At 43.2% G+C, this 12,724-nt stretch overlaps 1 protein-coding gene across 6 annotated transcripts in view; it reads right to left on the bottom strand.

Moving 5' to 3' along the window:
* The window catches only part of LOC137470989 (SAM and SH3 domain-containing protein 1-like), a 531,744-nt gene that overhangs the window by 120,427 nt on the left and 398,593 nt on the right, over positions 1–12,724 (bottom strand). The window contains exon 1 of one of the 6 annotated variants that reach the window (XM_068184912.1): positions 998–1,018. The exons of 4 other annotated variants lie outside the window; for them this stretch is intronic. Coding sequence is in view for 1 of the 2 variants with exons in the window: in XM_068184913.1 (XP_068041014.1) it covers positions 621–716 (96 nt within the window). In the remaining variant the exon portion in view is untranslated. Of the gene's footprint in view, positions 1–620; positions 774–997; positions 1,019–12,724 lie in introns of those variants that run through there. One more of the 6 variants, XM_068184913.1, reaches the window with a different exon arrangement.

Here is a 12,724-nt window from a genome sequence, read left to right as displayed (position 1 = left end):
CGAGCAACTCGTCTCCAAAAAACTACCGGGAGTAAGAGCTCCAAAGCCGGCTCCTGGGAGTGCCGCGGGGCCCCGGGAGCGCTGCGGGCCGGACGGCCGTGCCTGGGGACCCCGGAGCAACGCCCCCCACGCGCGGGGCTTCAGCCCGAAACGCGTGCGGGGGATGTAAAGGCTGCTGACACCGCCTTCAGCCCAACTGCCCTGTATCGGCGGCACGCCGGGGCAGCGGGGGGACAATGAGCCCATTGATCCGGCTGAACCGGCGCTCCCGGGTGCGTCCCCGCCAGCGGGCAGCCCCTGCGCCGACTCGCTCCTTGGCGGTGCTCGGCGCGGCCCTTCCGCCCCTTCCAACCACGACAGCCCAGAGAGCTCTACTCCAGAACCGCGATGAAGGCGATCACCGACGCAACCCGTGGCTTTGCCCGAGAAGTTAGTTGTTTTGGGACCTACGCGCCCGCACAGGGCGGGCACGCTCCAACTCGGGCAAACTCGGCAGCAGGTGCCGGGAAGACCCGGCGAACGCTCCGCAGCATCTCCATCCCCCCACCCCAACCACCCGTCCTGCGGCAGGCTGCCCCCACGGCCGCCCCGGTCCCAGAACCCGTCTCCACCGCACTCACCAGGATGCCCATCACGTCCGCCCACAGCTGGGCGAACACCTCCGACGTGCCGCTCTCCGCCGGGGCGGCGGGGCCGTCCGCCCGCTCCCCCTCCATGCCCCGGCCCGGCCGTCGGATCAACACCGGCTCCCCGCAGCCGCGGCCGGCCCGCCCCGCCCCGCCATCCTCCCCCGCCCCGCTCCGGCCCGCCCCGGCACACCGCGGGACGGCCCCGCCGCCGCCGCCCCTCAAACTTTCGACCCAGCGACAGAGCGGCCGGCGGTGCCGCTGCGGCCCAAAACACCTCCTTCCCCGCCCGCCCGGGGGCTCGCCCGGCGCATGTGGCCGCCCCAGGGCGGCAACAAAGGGGCCAGCGCCGCCCCGGCGGCTGCACGCACCCCGAAAGTCAAGAGCGGCGTCGGGACACTCGTGGTGGCTGGCGTAGCTCTTGTTGCCATCCTCGTTACCCCCGTGCTGGTGTCTCGCCTGACGGCCGGGAGCTCCAGTGGCCAAGTCATCAGCGCTTTCTTAACACCGGGGAACGACTCTAGGAAGAGGTGTCAGCCGCACGCGTTACGCGGCGGTAGGGCAAGGGGCACCCTGTTAGTTCAGGCTTAGAGTTTGGGTACCGGGACCGCGTCATTCTCCTGAGGAGCGGTGGTCTGTCACCTATCGCCCTTGGGGCGGGACTGTGAGAACGCTGCCACCCCTACGTCTGTGCTTCATGCTCCCTGGTACCACCCCCAATCCCCATTATAGTCAAATTAAATAATTACTAACTACAGACAGCAGCAGCTATGCTCCTGCATTCTACTTGGGAAACAGCTAAGTGCCCAGACACACGCACTTCTTGTGGAAGGCATATTAAATAACAGTGGCCAAACCCCACTGTCTGTGCATGGAAGGAGTGGCAGAGGTCAGCAGAAGAATGACCTGAAGGCCTATTCACCACTTCACACCTCACTCCCAGCTTCTGCTGTGACCAGCAGCAAGTAAATCCTTTACTCTTAGTGCTCATTCCTAAGCTTTGAAATGTTTAGATGCTTCTTGAAAAGCTCCTGTTTCAAGCTGCCATTTATTGGAAGCACCTGTCTGCATGGGGTGGCAGGGAAAGTGATGTATTTAATGGATATGCAGCTGTCACACGGCGGCCAAGCATGTTGAGAGCAGCCAGTGAATCCTCCAACATATTCCTCCTGCCCTGCTTACTGCCAGGATGTATGTTACATGCCCTGCACCACCCAAACACAACACAGAGTCTGCCCTAGAACCTGTGCTCCCTTCCAGGCTCTCTGATCAGCCCTGGGGTCCCCTGGCACCAGGCTCCCCTCAGCCCACTTACCAGCCCTACAGCTGACAAGGCTCCCACTGAGGGCACAGCACCGGTGGCCTGGGAGGGCTGGAGCAACAAATGATACCATTTGCTGTCAGGGCTAAAAATAGTATCTGGAGAATGAATAAAGGAAAAGTGTGGTTATTGCACTCTTCTCTCAATGTCTCAGCAATACTCTTTTTCTGTCCTCAAAGCTAAGATTTAGTTTGTGGGCTAGCACTGGAGAGAAAGGCTGGCCAAAACACTTCCTTTCTCATCAACTGCCACACAAAGAATGGAACAAGACTTTTCTAAGCACTTTGTTACTGCAGCTTTTGCTGGAGTGGTCAACAGCGCAAATTGAACAAAGAAAAGGAGGTGGGGAGCAGAGGCAGAAAAACTAAAAGAGAATTATGCCAAGAGAAAGTGGTAAAGAAACCACTGATGACTGACCCTCTTTAGGATGCACGTGTAGAATACACCCTGTGTAATGCATCTTATTGACTAGTAATGAGAAATAATGAAAGGCCCAAACCAGGTATTAAATCTCTTCTAATTGAACTTTAAATTGTACACAACTATAAGCCTATGAAGTATGAGACTAAAGGCATGTCAGTGAAGTCTCTCAGTACTCTGAGATGGCTTGCATAACTCAAAACTGGTTTAATTAGTCAGCGTAATTTACTGACTGACCCTCTGAAATTCATGATGAACCACCTACAGTAGTAATGTCAATCTACTTTAAAATACCTGAACAAGGCTCACTTGATCTCAGGATTTAATTATTCTGGGCTCATCATACACACTATCTTCTGTACTTTATCTTTTTATAGATGGAGGCATATTAAGAAAAAACAAACAAACAAAACAACAACTCTGCAGCACACAGCCTAAACCCCCTCACTGTTGTGTCTTGGGTGGCAACAGATTAAGATCAAGTAGGTGCAAGGGGCAGTACTCCCACTTGCCTGGCCCCTCCCTGCCGACCGAGGTCATTGCTTCTGTGCAATGATGACTACATCACTTACAGAAGCAGGTCCTGAATAGCCACACTTTTCAGCCTTGCAATACAGGTAACAAACTAGATTGTAAATTGTGGTGGTCCCAGAGTTGCTTCCTGAGCCATTATGTCATCCTTTTTGTGGAAGCAGCAGCTTTCATCAGAGGAGCACTGTGCATGGCTGTGGCAGTCTCCCCCTCAGCCTTTAATTTGAGATACAGAGCCTTTGATTTCAAGAAAGTGAGATAAGGAAAGAAAGATCTTGCAAAATCACATTACTCCAGGAACAGTTGCTTTAAAACCAAGTGGACATGAGAGAATCAAAACAAATCCATGGCAGTTTACCATAGCTACCATCTTCTATGATCTTGCAACTGTAGTATTTATACATTTTCAGACATGCACAACATGCAATTTTCACAAGACATTCAATGAATATGACATGCTAAAATTATTCTGTGCTCTTCTCTCACCCCTTCCTTCTAGATAGGACAAGGTTCCTCTATTTTAATGAAGGCAATGTCCTACAGAACTAAATCCCAGGAGTATTTTACAAAAATCAGTTGCAACAAGTGTATAGGAGTTTTAGAAAAAGCAGGAACTCGGATCTTAAAAGAGTTTTCAAGCCCAGCTATGAGTGCAGTATTTTGTGTTACAACTGCTACTACAAAATAACAAATTATTTTAATTTTGGCATGTAAGAATACAGCTTTTGTTTTCAGTTTTATCTGTATTTGCCTAGATGATAACTCAAACATCTTCAAAAGCATGCTCTCCAAAAGCATCTTGTGCTGTACCTCTCTATACTGGCTACTGGAATAAATAAATCTGGATAACTCTCTGAGATGTTTATGACATTTCACAAGAGCTCTGACCAAGTGCATTTCAGAAATCTTGCAAAAAATGGTCACTGTGCACCTTCAGGGCAGCACTAGGCAGCAGGGCAGCAGTCCTGATAAGATTCCCCTGTGTGTTGCAGTCGCAAAGTGGCTATGAAGCTCCCTGTGGCTGTTCTGCAAATCTCTGAAGAGATTTGAAACAATTGACACATGTGTGGTCAATCTAGTCTTGCCAAGTTACGGCAGATGCACTGAGCATATGAGCCTGTCTTCCTATCACTCCATCAGCTACACGTGGGTGTAAAGTTAATATGAGTTCCCCACATATACAAACCAGGCAGGACCAACCAACTTGGAGAACATTGGTCTGTATTCAAGAGAAATGGACTTTCTTCTAGAAGAATACTCAGAGCAGGATCCTAGCTCCACATTAAGGTGGCCATAGAGAAGCTCATCTTTTTCCTTTCTTTACAGAGGGTTTAAGGAGATGGCCTTCAGGACAAATTGTTTCTCTGTGAAAAGCATGAACCTCAAACATAAACCTCTGAGTCACGAAGGCAATAGATGACAAATTTTCTGTTCCAAAGCAGTGTGTGCCATCTCATCACAATGTCACATAAGTGTTTCAATAAAACATTTAATAGGGAAAAATTTAAAATAAACTGGAAAAGCCAACATGCGCTATCACAACCAGACTATGACAACTCTTGTCACCCACGTCAAAGGCATTTAATCCAGGAAATCTACAGCCTTGAGCACTTTGATATCAATTTTAAACTATATGTAAGAGGGTGATATTAGGTTGACTTGGAAAGGGGATCATGCTCGACAGAGGAGCAGACAGACACCAAACTTCATGGGTTCCTGATAAATGACCTGAGGGAAATGGCTTCCTGCTCAGAGACCTGGCAATTAACTCTGCATGCATGAACAAAACACATGAGGTTTCTCAACATCACTAACAAAACCCTGCCCAGTAGATCAAGTCCAAATAGGAACATCAAAGCCTCAGAGAAATAAAAAAGCAAGCCATTGTATGCAGAGAGGCTGCAGGGAAAGGGAGAAATAAAAATTCCAGCTAGCTCCTGCAGGTGACCTGCCAAAGCCCTAAAACTCTTAACACAAGCACATTACAATAGAACACCTATTACCAGTGATTGCATCTCCTTTCAGCTCTCTCCCTCTTCCTGCTTGGTGGAGATCATCAAATTGAAACACCCAAAGTTTCACATCACAGTCTTTGACTGGAAATGCAGCTCTTAGTGGTTGTAGGCTCCATCCCATCAACTTAATCAAGATCTATCTTAAAACAATTCTATCTCATTGTCCTTGCTACATTTTTTTTCAAAGTCCTTCTAAAATATAATTTCTTTTACCCCTCCCCTGGACTTCATTTTTGAATTATTTTCCTTAAGAACTGTTTAAGTAGTGTTATTATTTCTGGTAGCATAGTCCTTTGGAGTAGGGATCACCCATACCAACCAAAGGGGCCAGCAGCTGCTCTCCAACAGAAAGCAGACATGCCAGCAGCTGCTTCAGAAACTGCTCTCTGCTGTGGGATAGAATGGGGACCCACGCACCTGACCCATCAGTTGATCAGACAAACAAGCTATCACTGTCCCAGACCCTCCTAGAATGTACATGCATAAACTGTGTGAGAGAGTACAAGATCCATCCTGCATCCATGATCCATCCATTTGCACATCAGATTTCTATATATTCCAAAAGGATCACATTTCAGCACCTGCCAGTTAGACAACTACAGAAAATAAAATGTTCCTGATTTTAGAAGTGATACAGACAGTACTTATCCAATGGCTTTAAAATGGATGGTATTTAGAACATATAGTGTATGTTGCACAGTCAGAAATCATTATTTATTCTTTCAGAGGTTTAGCTGTCAGCTCCCAGTCTTACTGCCAGCCTCATGACCAGAGTAGCACATTCCAGTGAGAGTGGCACACTAATATGCCCAACACAAACCAGATGGAGTTAAGTTTGTTTAATTCTATCAGTAGAAAGCAGTTAGGAACAACAAATTGCTTTATTCTGATAGAAGCCTGAACTCTGCACATTACAGTCTATCTATCATTTCCCTAGATATCAGAAAGCTACTAGATTAAAAAAAATAGAAGATTCTGATATCCCTAGATAAAAATTAGAAGATTCCCTAAAAAAATTAGAAGATTCTGATATCCCTAGATATCAGAAAGCTACTAGATTAAAAAAATTAGAAGGTGAGAGACATATGCCCAGCAGAATTATTCCTGCAGTCTTAATATTTTGGGCTAGCACCACACTCAGTAGACACAGAAGTACTGTGAAGCTTGTCAGGCCTCATTTAAAATACAGTAGCTGTGATTTTACATGACAAATCATATAAGGAATAGAAATCTAAACACAGCAAGCATCACAGCCCTCCTGGAAGGATATCTTTTGACTCATAAGGAGAAAGGAAAGGTTCACATCCTTCCCTTCCTGCCCACAGATATGCTCCCACAGAGGCCTCTCATATCCTGTCCAGTTCCCCTGTCTGTCATGGAGCACAGCATCACATTTCTTGACTGTGAGGCGGTAGCACTAGCTCAGCCAGTGGAGGTGCTCTGGGAGCTGGAGCATGACTGGTGAGGAACACATCCTGAGTGAAACCACAGCCACGATCCTGCTTAGGTGCACATCAAGCCACTCCAGAAGTGCCTGCAGACCAGGACTCCAACTGCTTCCCACAATGTCAGGCACTGTCTGGAGATTTTCCAGAAATTACTAATACTGTTGTTCTTTGTGTTACTTCTGCCTTGTCCACCTAAACTCAGCATCTCCTCTTCTCTACCTGCACAGCAAAGGCAGTTTTGATGTGTTGTTTTTTCTTGTCAACATTGAAATAGTTAGCATTCACTTTTTTCTTAGCTTTCTGCAGCACTTTTTATAAAATTGTTTCTAAACCTTAATTAATTTTTCAGGAAGGAGTTCAGCATCCTTTGAGATACCTAGGGGTAGTGTTTGCACTTTCATTCACAGGAAGTTGCTCAACAGATTGAATTCATAAGTGGCTGCTAGAAGGGATGCATACAAATCTTTGTGTGAGACTTACAAAGGCCATAGAAACAGAAGCATTTAGCTCAGTGTCCTTTGGCTGCTCTTTTCCCAAATATTTTTAGAACCAGGGAAGTAAAAAATGTGAAAAGCTAGTCTCAAAACTGGGAGTAGAACTTCAGCCTGTCCTTTTTCCAAGTGTGGTGTCCTTTGATTCCTTTGTTGAAACTCTTAGTAAATTACTAATGAAAAGGAGTCTGATGATCTCATGCTAAAGCACATCATAAAAGTAGCAAAAGGTGCAACTCAGTAGTGTGTGGCAACTGTGTTTCAGAGATGCTCAGTGATGTATCGAGTACCAAAGTTTGCTGTGGTAAAATGAGAACAGCATCAACACAGATGACCATTCTTACAGAGTGACACCTATATTACTATTCACTTTGTGACCAGCACATGTTTTTAAGATAAAAATGTATGCACCTCAGAGATGACGCTTATTGCATCTCCCTTTGAAAAGTAATAAGGGATACTTAAAAAGTATACTTCCTGGAAAAAGAAACCCAAGAGCTTTCAATAATTTCAGTTTCATTAATTGTATCTTTGCAAAAGCAACCAAGCATGAAATACAAATGTCAATCTTTAAAAAAATGTTATCTGTCTGTTATGGAGATAAAACTTTACAGAGTTGCCCTTAACAAAATATTATTAGAGTAAACTACGTGTGACCCAAACATGTCAACTGTAGACAGTTAAAAGAAAACAAAAGTGGAATAATTGCTTACCTTCTCATTCAGAACAGATTGCTTCCATACAAAAGTCACCCCCTCCACACATCCCCTAACACCCATTCCCCAATTTAACAATTAAATACTGTCATAAAACATAGCAGAACAAAAAGTTTTCCTCAAATGTTTCTCTGAAAGTTAATACACTCCCCCTCCTCTCACCTCCATCTGAACCAGTAGAAAACAGACCCTACCAAAGCCTGACTTTGGTCAAACCCACAAGGATTCAGAACTGAGTTTAGGCTTTGCACTTTTTAAGCCTGTGTTGCAAGTCTCATAAATATATTAGCAGTGAAGGAGTAGGTGGGCCTAGTTAATGCAGAAGCTGACCAAAGAAACCTGCCTTATGCTCTCAGCTAGGCACAGGCGACCAGATGTGATAATTATTCTGTGATCTGATGTTTGCTTGGGTATCATGTCAGCCTGAGGTCAATTCTCCCTACTGCAGCCACTGGATAACAATGTACTGGCTTCAACCTCTTCTTTCAGATCAGTTTCTGTTGGGGTAATTTCTGCTCCATCACCAGAGCTTCTCCTCTTGCTTCCATCCTTAGAAACAGCTCTCATCAGCTCTCTTCCCTCACTTTCCAAACAGCTGCCCTATCTTTCCTTTTAAATGCTTTCTGCCCATTCTCCAAAGCACCACATCTGACTAAAACAGGGGTGTCCTCCCCATGTCAGAGCTGCGCCCCGGCTGACCTGTGTGCCATGCAGCAAGCCCAGATATGTACATAAAGAGAGAGTTTATAGAAAAACAAATGGCAGCTGACCAGCAAGCAGAAAAGCAGTTGTGCTGCAATTTCTATTGTAATGATTAATGTTCAAAAATCACAGATGTCAGGGACCTGAATATTACACTTGCATTTAAATATAATGAAATTTTAAAAGTAAGACTTTTGAAGTGCTTCAGCTTCAATTGTTTAAGTCATTAGGGTGCACTTAGGTCACATCTTCATCCTTTTATTGAAAAATAAAACCTGGAATTTACATTTCCATCATTTAAAAAACATCAGCGAATTAAAATTTTTACATCACTGGCTGCAGGTGCTAGGATGTTAAATATATCATCAAGCCAGTGATGAAATCTGGAGCATTCACAAGACTGACAATGTGGTTAAGATGATAAGTATTCATTTCAGCTATGGCTGTAAACACAGGCATGAGCTTGATTCAAAGAGTCTGTGCTCCTCTGGAGAAGCACTCTTATTCCTCACTGCCCAGCAAGCTGTACCATCAATCACTCTGGACTCTCTCAAATCAGTTTCAAATTGCCATGGAAAACTATAATAAAACCTGCTTTGCACTCTCTAACAAGAGTTATGAAAGAAGTGGAGAATCATATCCAATCTGTAAATTTCATTTTTCCTATATTGTTAATGGCATGTTTCACTTCATAAAACTTCATTAAATACTAGAGAAAAGAGAGAAACATCTCTATACAAGCAGGCCCACACGGCACTTCATGTCCATAAATTCATTGAAGGGGCACGAGACAATTATTACTTCTGCAACACAGGAAGGAGGGGGAGTAATTCCAAAGAGCAGCTGCTTCCAGTTAGGGTAGCTCAGCTGGAAAGGAGAGGTGCTTGTCAAAGTAATTAAAATAAGAAGAAGCCATCTATCTGAGATTTCAGCTTTTAAGCACTGGCCAACCCCCTTCCAAAATGTAATTAAAAAAAAAAAGACAAGTGAAAACAGGCTTAAGCATTGCTGAAAACATACCTCCAAGCTATTCTCTCAATAAATATTTTGCGAAGTTCACGAACAGAAGGATTATTGTGACTGTGGTGGTGTGAGGGGGAGGAATTTACCCTCCACAACTCAACCAACTGCATCAATGATGATAAAACAGCCCTTGAGGGCAGTGAGCTTACTGCACTGGCTCCATGTTGATGAAGTTTTACAGGGAAGTTTTTTTGTTTAAGTATATGTAGAGCAGGCTGGTAGCTCTAGTTCTCAGAAAAAAAAAATTCCTTTGCAAGGATTTAATAATTAGGCAATTCTGTTTTACAAGGCCAAATATGCTGCTTCAGTACAATGTGTATCCTGTAGCAAAAAGTAATTGAGACTTGGGTTTTTAAAAATTACTAATATACTTGATCCCAGAAGTGCATCACATGTTCCTTTTGACTTCTGTGGAAAGATGTTATTTGTGAGAATACATTTAAACAAACAACTGTTGCTTGGCTAGATGAAGGTTAAAGGGACTGGAAAGGATGCAGCAACTATCTGAAAGCATGAAGGGTGTGTAAACACCAAGGGGAAAGCCAGTTGCAGAGGAAAGCTCAAGAGGGTGTAACTCAGGGCAATGAGATAAATGTATGTGTTTCTAAGCCCTGAAATACTGGCTCATAAAACAATGACATTATTTGTGTATACAAACTGGTCATTTTGGTCATTGTTATGTGTCACTGAGGACAGAATGTGAAAGAGAATTAAAATGAATGAAAAAAGTTAGCTATATTAGTGAGAGGAATATAAGAGAAAGTAGTAGTAGCCCTGTGTCTTAGGGATAAGCCAAGTGACCTTATGGATTGCTGTCCCTACTGCTGAGGATGCAGCAGCAGCAGCAGGGATGGGCGGTGAGCCCATAAGGCTTTGGGCTAGATACAATCCATGACTTAATTTCACAAGATTTGCAGCTCCATAAATTATTTTGGGTGGTTTTAATGGATGATTCTAAGGGGTATGCTATCTGAGCAATTGCTTAGAAGTCTGAAAAGCCTATGTGGCCCTTAGGTTTCCCATGGTAACACATGAGGCATTTAGGGAATACATAAGCACACAGAAGACAATTTTCATTACACTCTAAATTTCAGGAGTTTATATAGAAATCTAATACTCTTAGAGATAATTATTACATTATTTTATATTATTATTTATTATATTTATATATGTAAACTGCATGTGCAGAAAGATCCAAGAAAAGACTGCCTTTTGATTTGTCAAAAAGACAAATTCCTTACCTCCTAAAAGCATTCTCCAAGTGTTGTGATACCTTTTTAACTCCTAGCATTTTCCAAATACATACTAATAGATAGGGACTTCTTATGAATAGAAAGGAAATATAATCATCCTCTTGGATAGTTACTTAAATCAGTTTTCAGTGTATAAACCATGATTTAAACATATGCTTTCTATTGCCTGTACTTGCCTAGCTAGTGTTTATGTTTGTCTGCAAACAGAAAATTATTCAAATGACCCCCAAATGTGCACAATATTATCCTGATCTGTAAATAGATTCCAGCAAGGGAGAAACAGGTTTTAAATATTTTAGCACCCATTTCCCAAAGTGTGTATGTACACAGGTAACAGAGGTTAAATAGCTGGATCATTTTATACAGATGCATGAGAAAAGACTGTAAAAGTCTTCAGGTTTGACAGAAAATTCAGGGCAGTGTCAAAGGGCTAAACAGTATTAGAGTACATAGTGAGCCTAGTGGTTTCAAATAAGCTTAACCTGCTCATTTTCATCCAAGAATGCCCAGGTTTTGCTTCAAGATACAAGGATTTTGGCAGTAATAATGACTGCTGTCTCCATCTCTTGTTCTCAGTCCTGTGCCATCGTAATTATAAATGAGGGCTCATGAAGAAGAGAGTTCAAGAAGGCTAAGGGAGGGCAAGCAGGGGGCTGGAAAGATACACAAATGAGTTATATAATGTTTCTTTTTCTACCCTATTATCCTGTAAGAGTTTTAAACAGCCAAGTGGATTTGACAAGAATTAATTTTGTCAAATCAGTCTAATTTCCTACTTTGGAGGATAATTGGTAGTGGATAAGAAGCAGCAGCAGCTGGAATACATATTGAAATTCATAAGGTTTCTACCTTATTCAACACAGCTGATGCCATTATAAGGTGGTACACAAGTGCTTGAAAGAAACACTTTCAGAGATTAGTTTTCAGTGGTTGGCACCAAAGGGAAAAATATATTGAGTGAGGTTTTGCAGGGATCTGTTTTTCCAATATGTTAATTAACAGGCTGGTCAGTAGTATAGAGACTATGCTCATTAAATTTACAGATGACAAACAGCTCAGAGTGCTTGAAAATGGCTCCTAAATGCACATGAAAAAAGTCATCTTGCTATAGAAGAGCAAGAGAATACCCAGTACAGCCAGTAGGAATACAGAACCACCTGCAAGACATAGCAATCTTTGCACTACGCACCAAGCCCAAGCAATCAGCTGGAGTTCTGGGTTGTGTTTTGACCCAATATGCCCTAGATGTCAGGACTGACACAGACTAATGATAGAAAATATAAAAAATAACCACATAAATGAGATGCTTACAAGCAGAGATTGAAAGAATGAGGATGCTCTATCCAAGACAAAAGAATGCCAGAGAATAGGATAATAATTTTCAAATATGTAAAACCTTTACTTCACTAAGAAAAACAAACTTCTCTATCTATTTGGGATAGGGCAAGAATGAACAGGTTTAATTGCAGCTGGGGCAATGTTCAGTTAAACACTAGAAAAAGCTTTCTAACTGCAAGGTTCATAAAAGTGATGGAATTGATTGCCTGGGGTCAGTGCGGTGCCTTCATCACTGTCTAACCTGTTCTTGAGAGTCTCCCAACATCCCATTATTTTGGTACAACGGATTCTGCTCAGGGGCTTGGAGCTGGCTACATAACCTCTTAAGATTCTCCAGACTTTTTTCTTTTTTAAATAAATACTTTTTGTATTTTAATTCTTTAAAACCAGACTGTGGAAGTCCTTTGCACAGCAGCCAGTACTTACTCCAAAGGAGACTGAATAGCACTCATGCCAAAAGGCCAATATATAATGCTGCAAGTTAGAATTAGAGTTTACAAGCATCAAGGATACCACAAAGGGCATTGAAATGCTTTGCATGACAGTGCCACAGAAAAAAAACATTCTCACTTGAAGAACTGAAGACTTTTTATACAGGCTACTTGTAAATCCTATAATTTTGCTACTGAAGATCTGTCCCAGAGTTTGCAACCACCTGGCCTGCTTTTAATATTAACATTTGCACAAGATGTTTGAGTGGCTGTGGCAGCATGTAACTGATATGACTGAGGATGGCAGTTGCCAGAGGGACAGGCTGCTGCACAAGGAAGCCAAGAATCTCAAACTCAATATGCTTCATAAGAGTAATTCTAAAAATTACAGCTGCTCATGGGCAAGGGG

This window comes from Anomalospiza imberbis, chromosome 3 (assembly GCF_031753505.1).
Source record: "Anomalospiza imberbis isolate Cuckoo-Finch-1a 21T00152 chromosome 3, ASM3175350v1, whole genome shotgun sequence".
NCBI classification, from domain to species: Eukaryota; Metazoa; Chordata; class Aves; order Passeriformes; family Viduidae; genus Anomalospiza; species Anomalospiza imberbis.
This window is presented reverse-complemented; position numbering and strand designations above follow the sequence as displayed.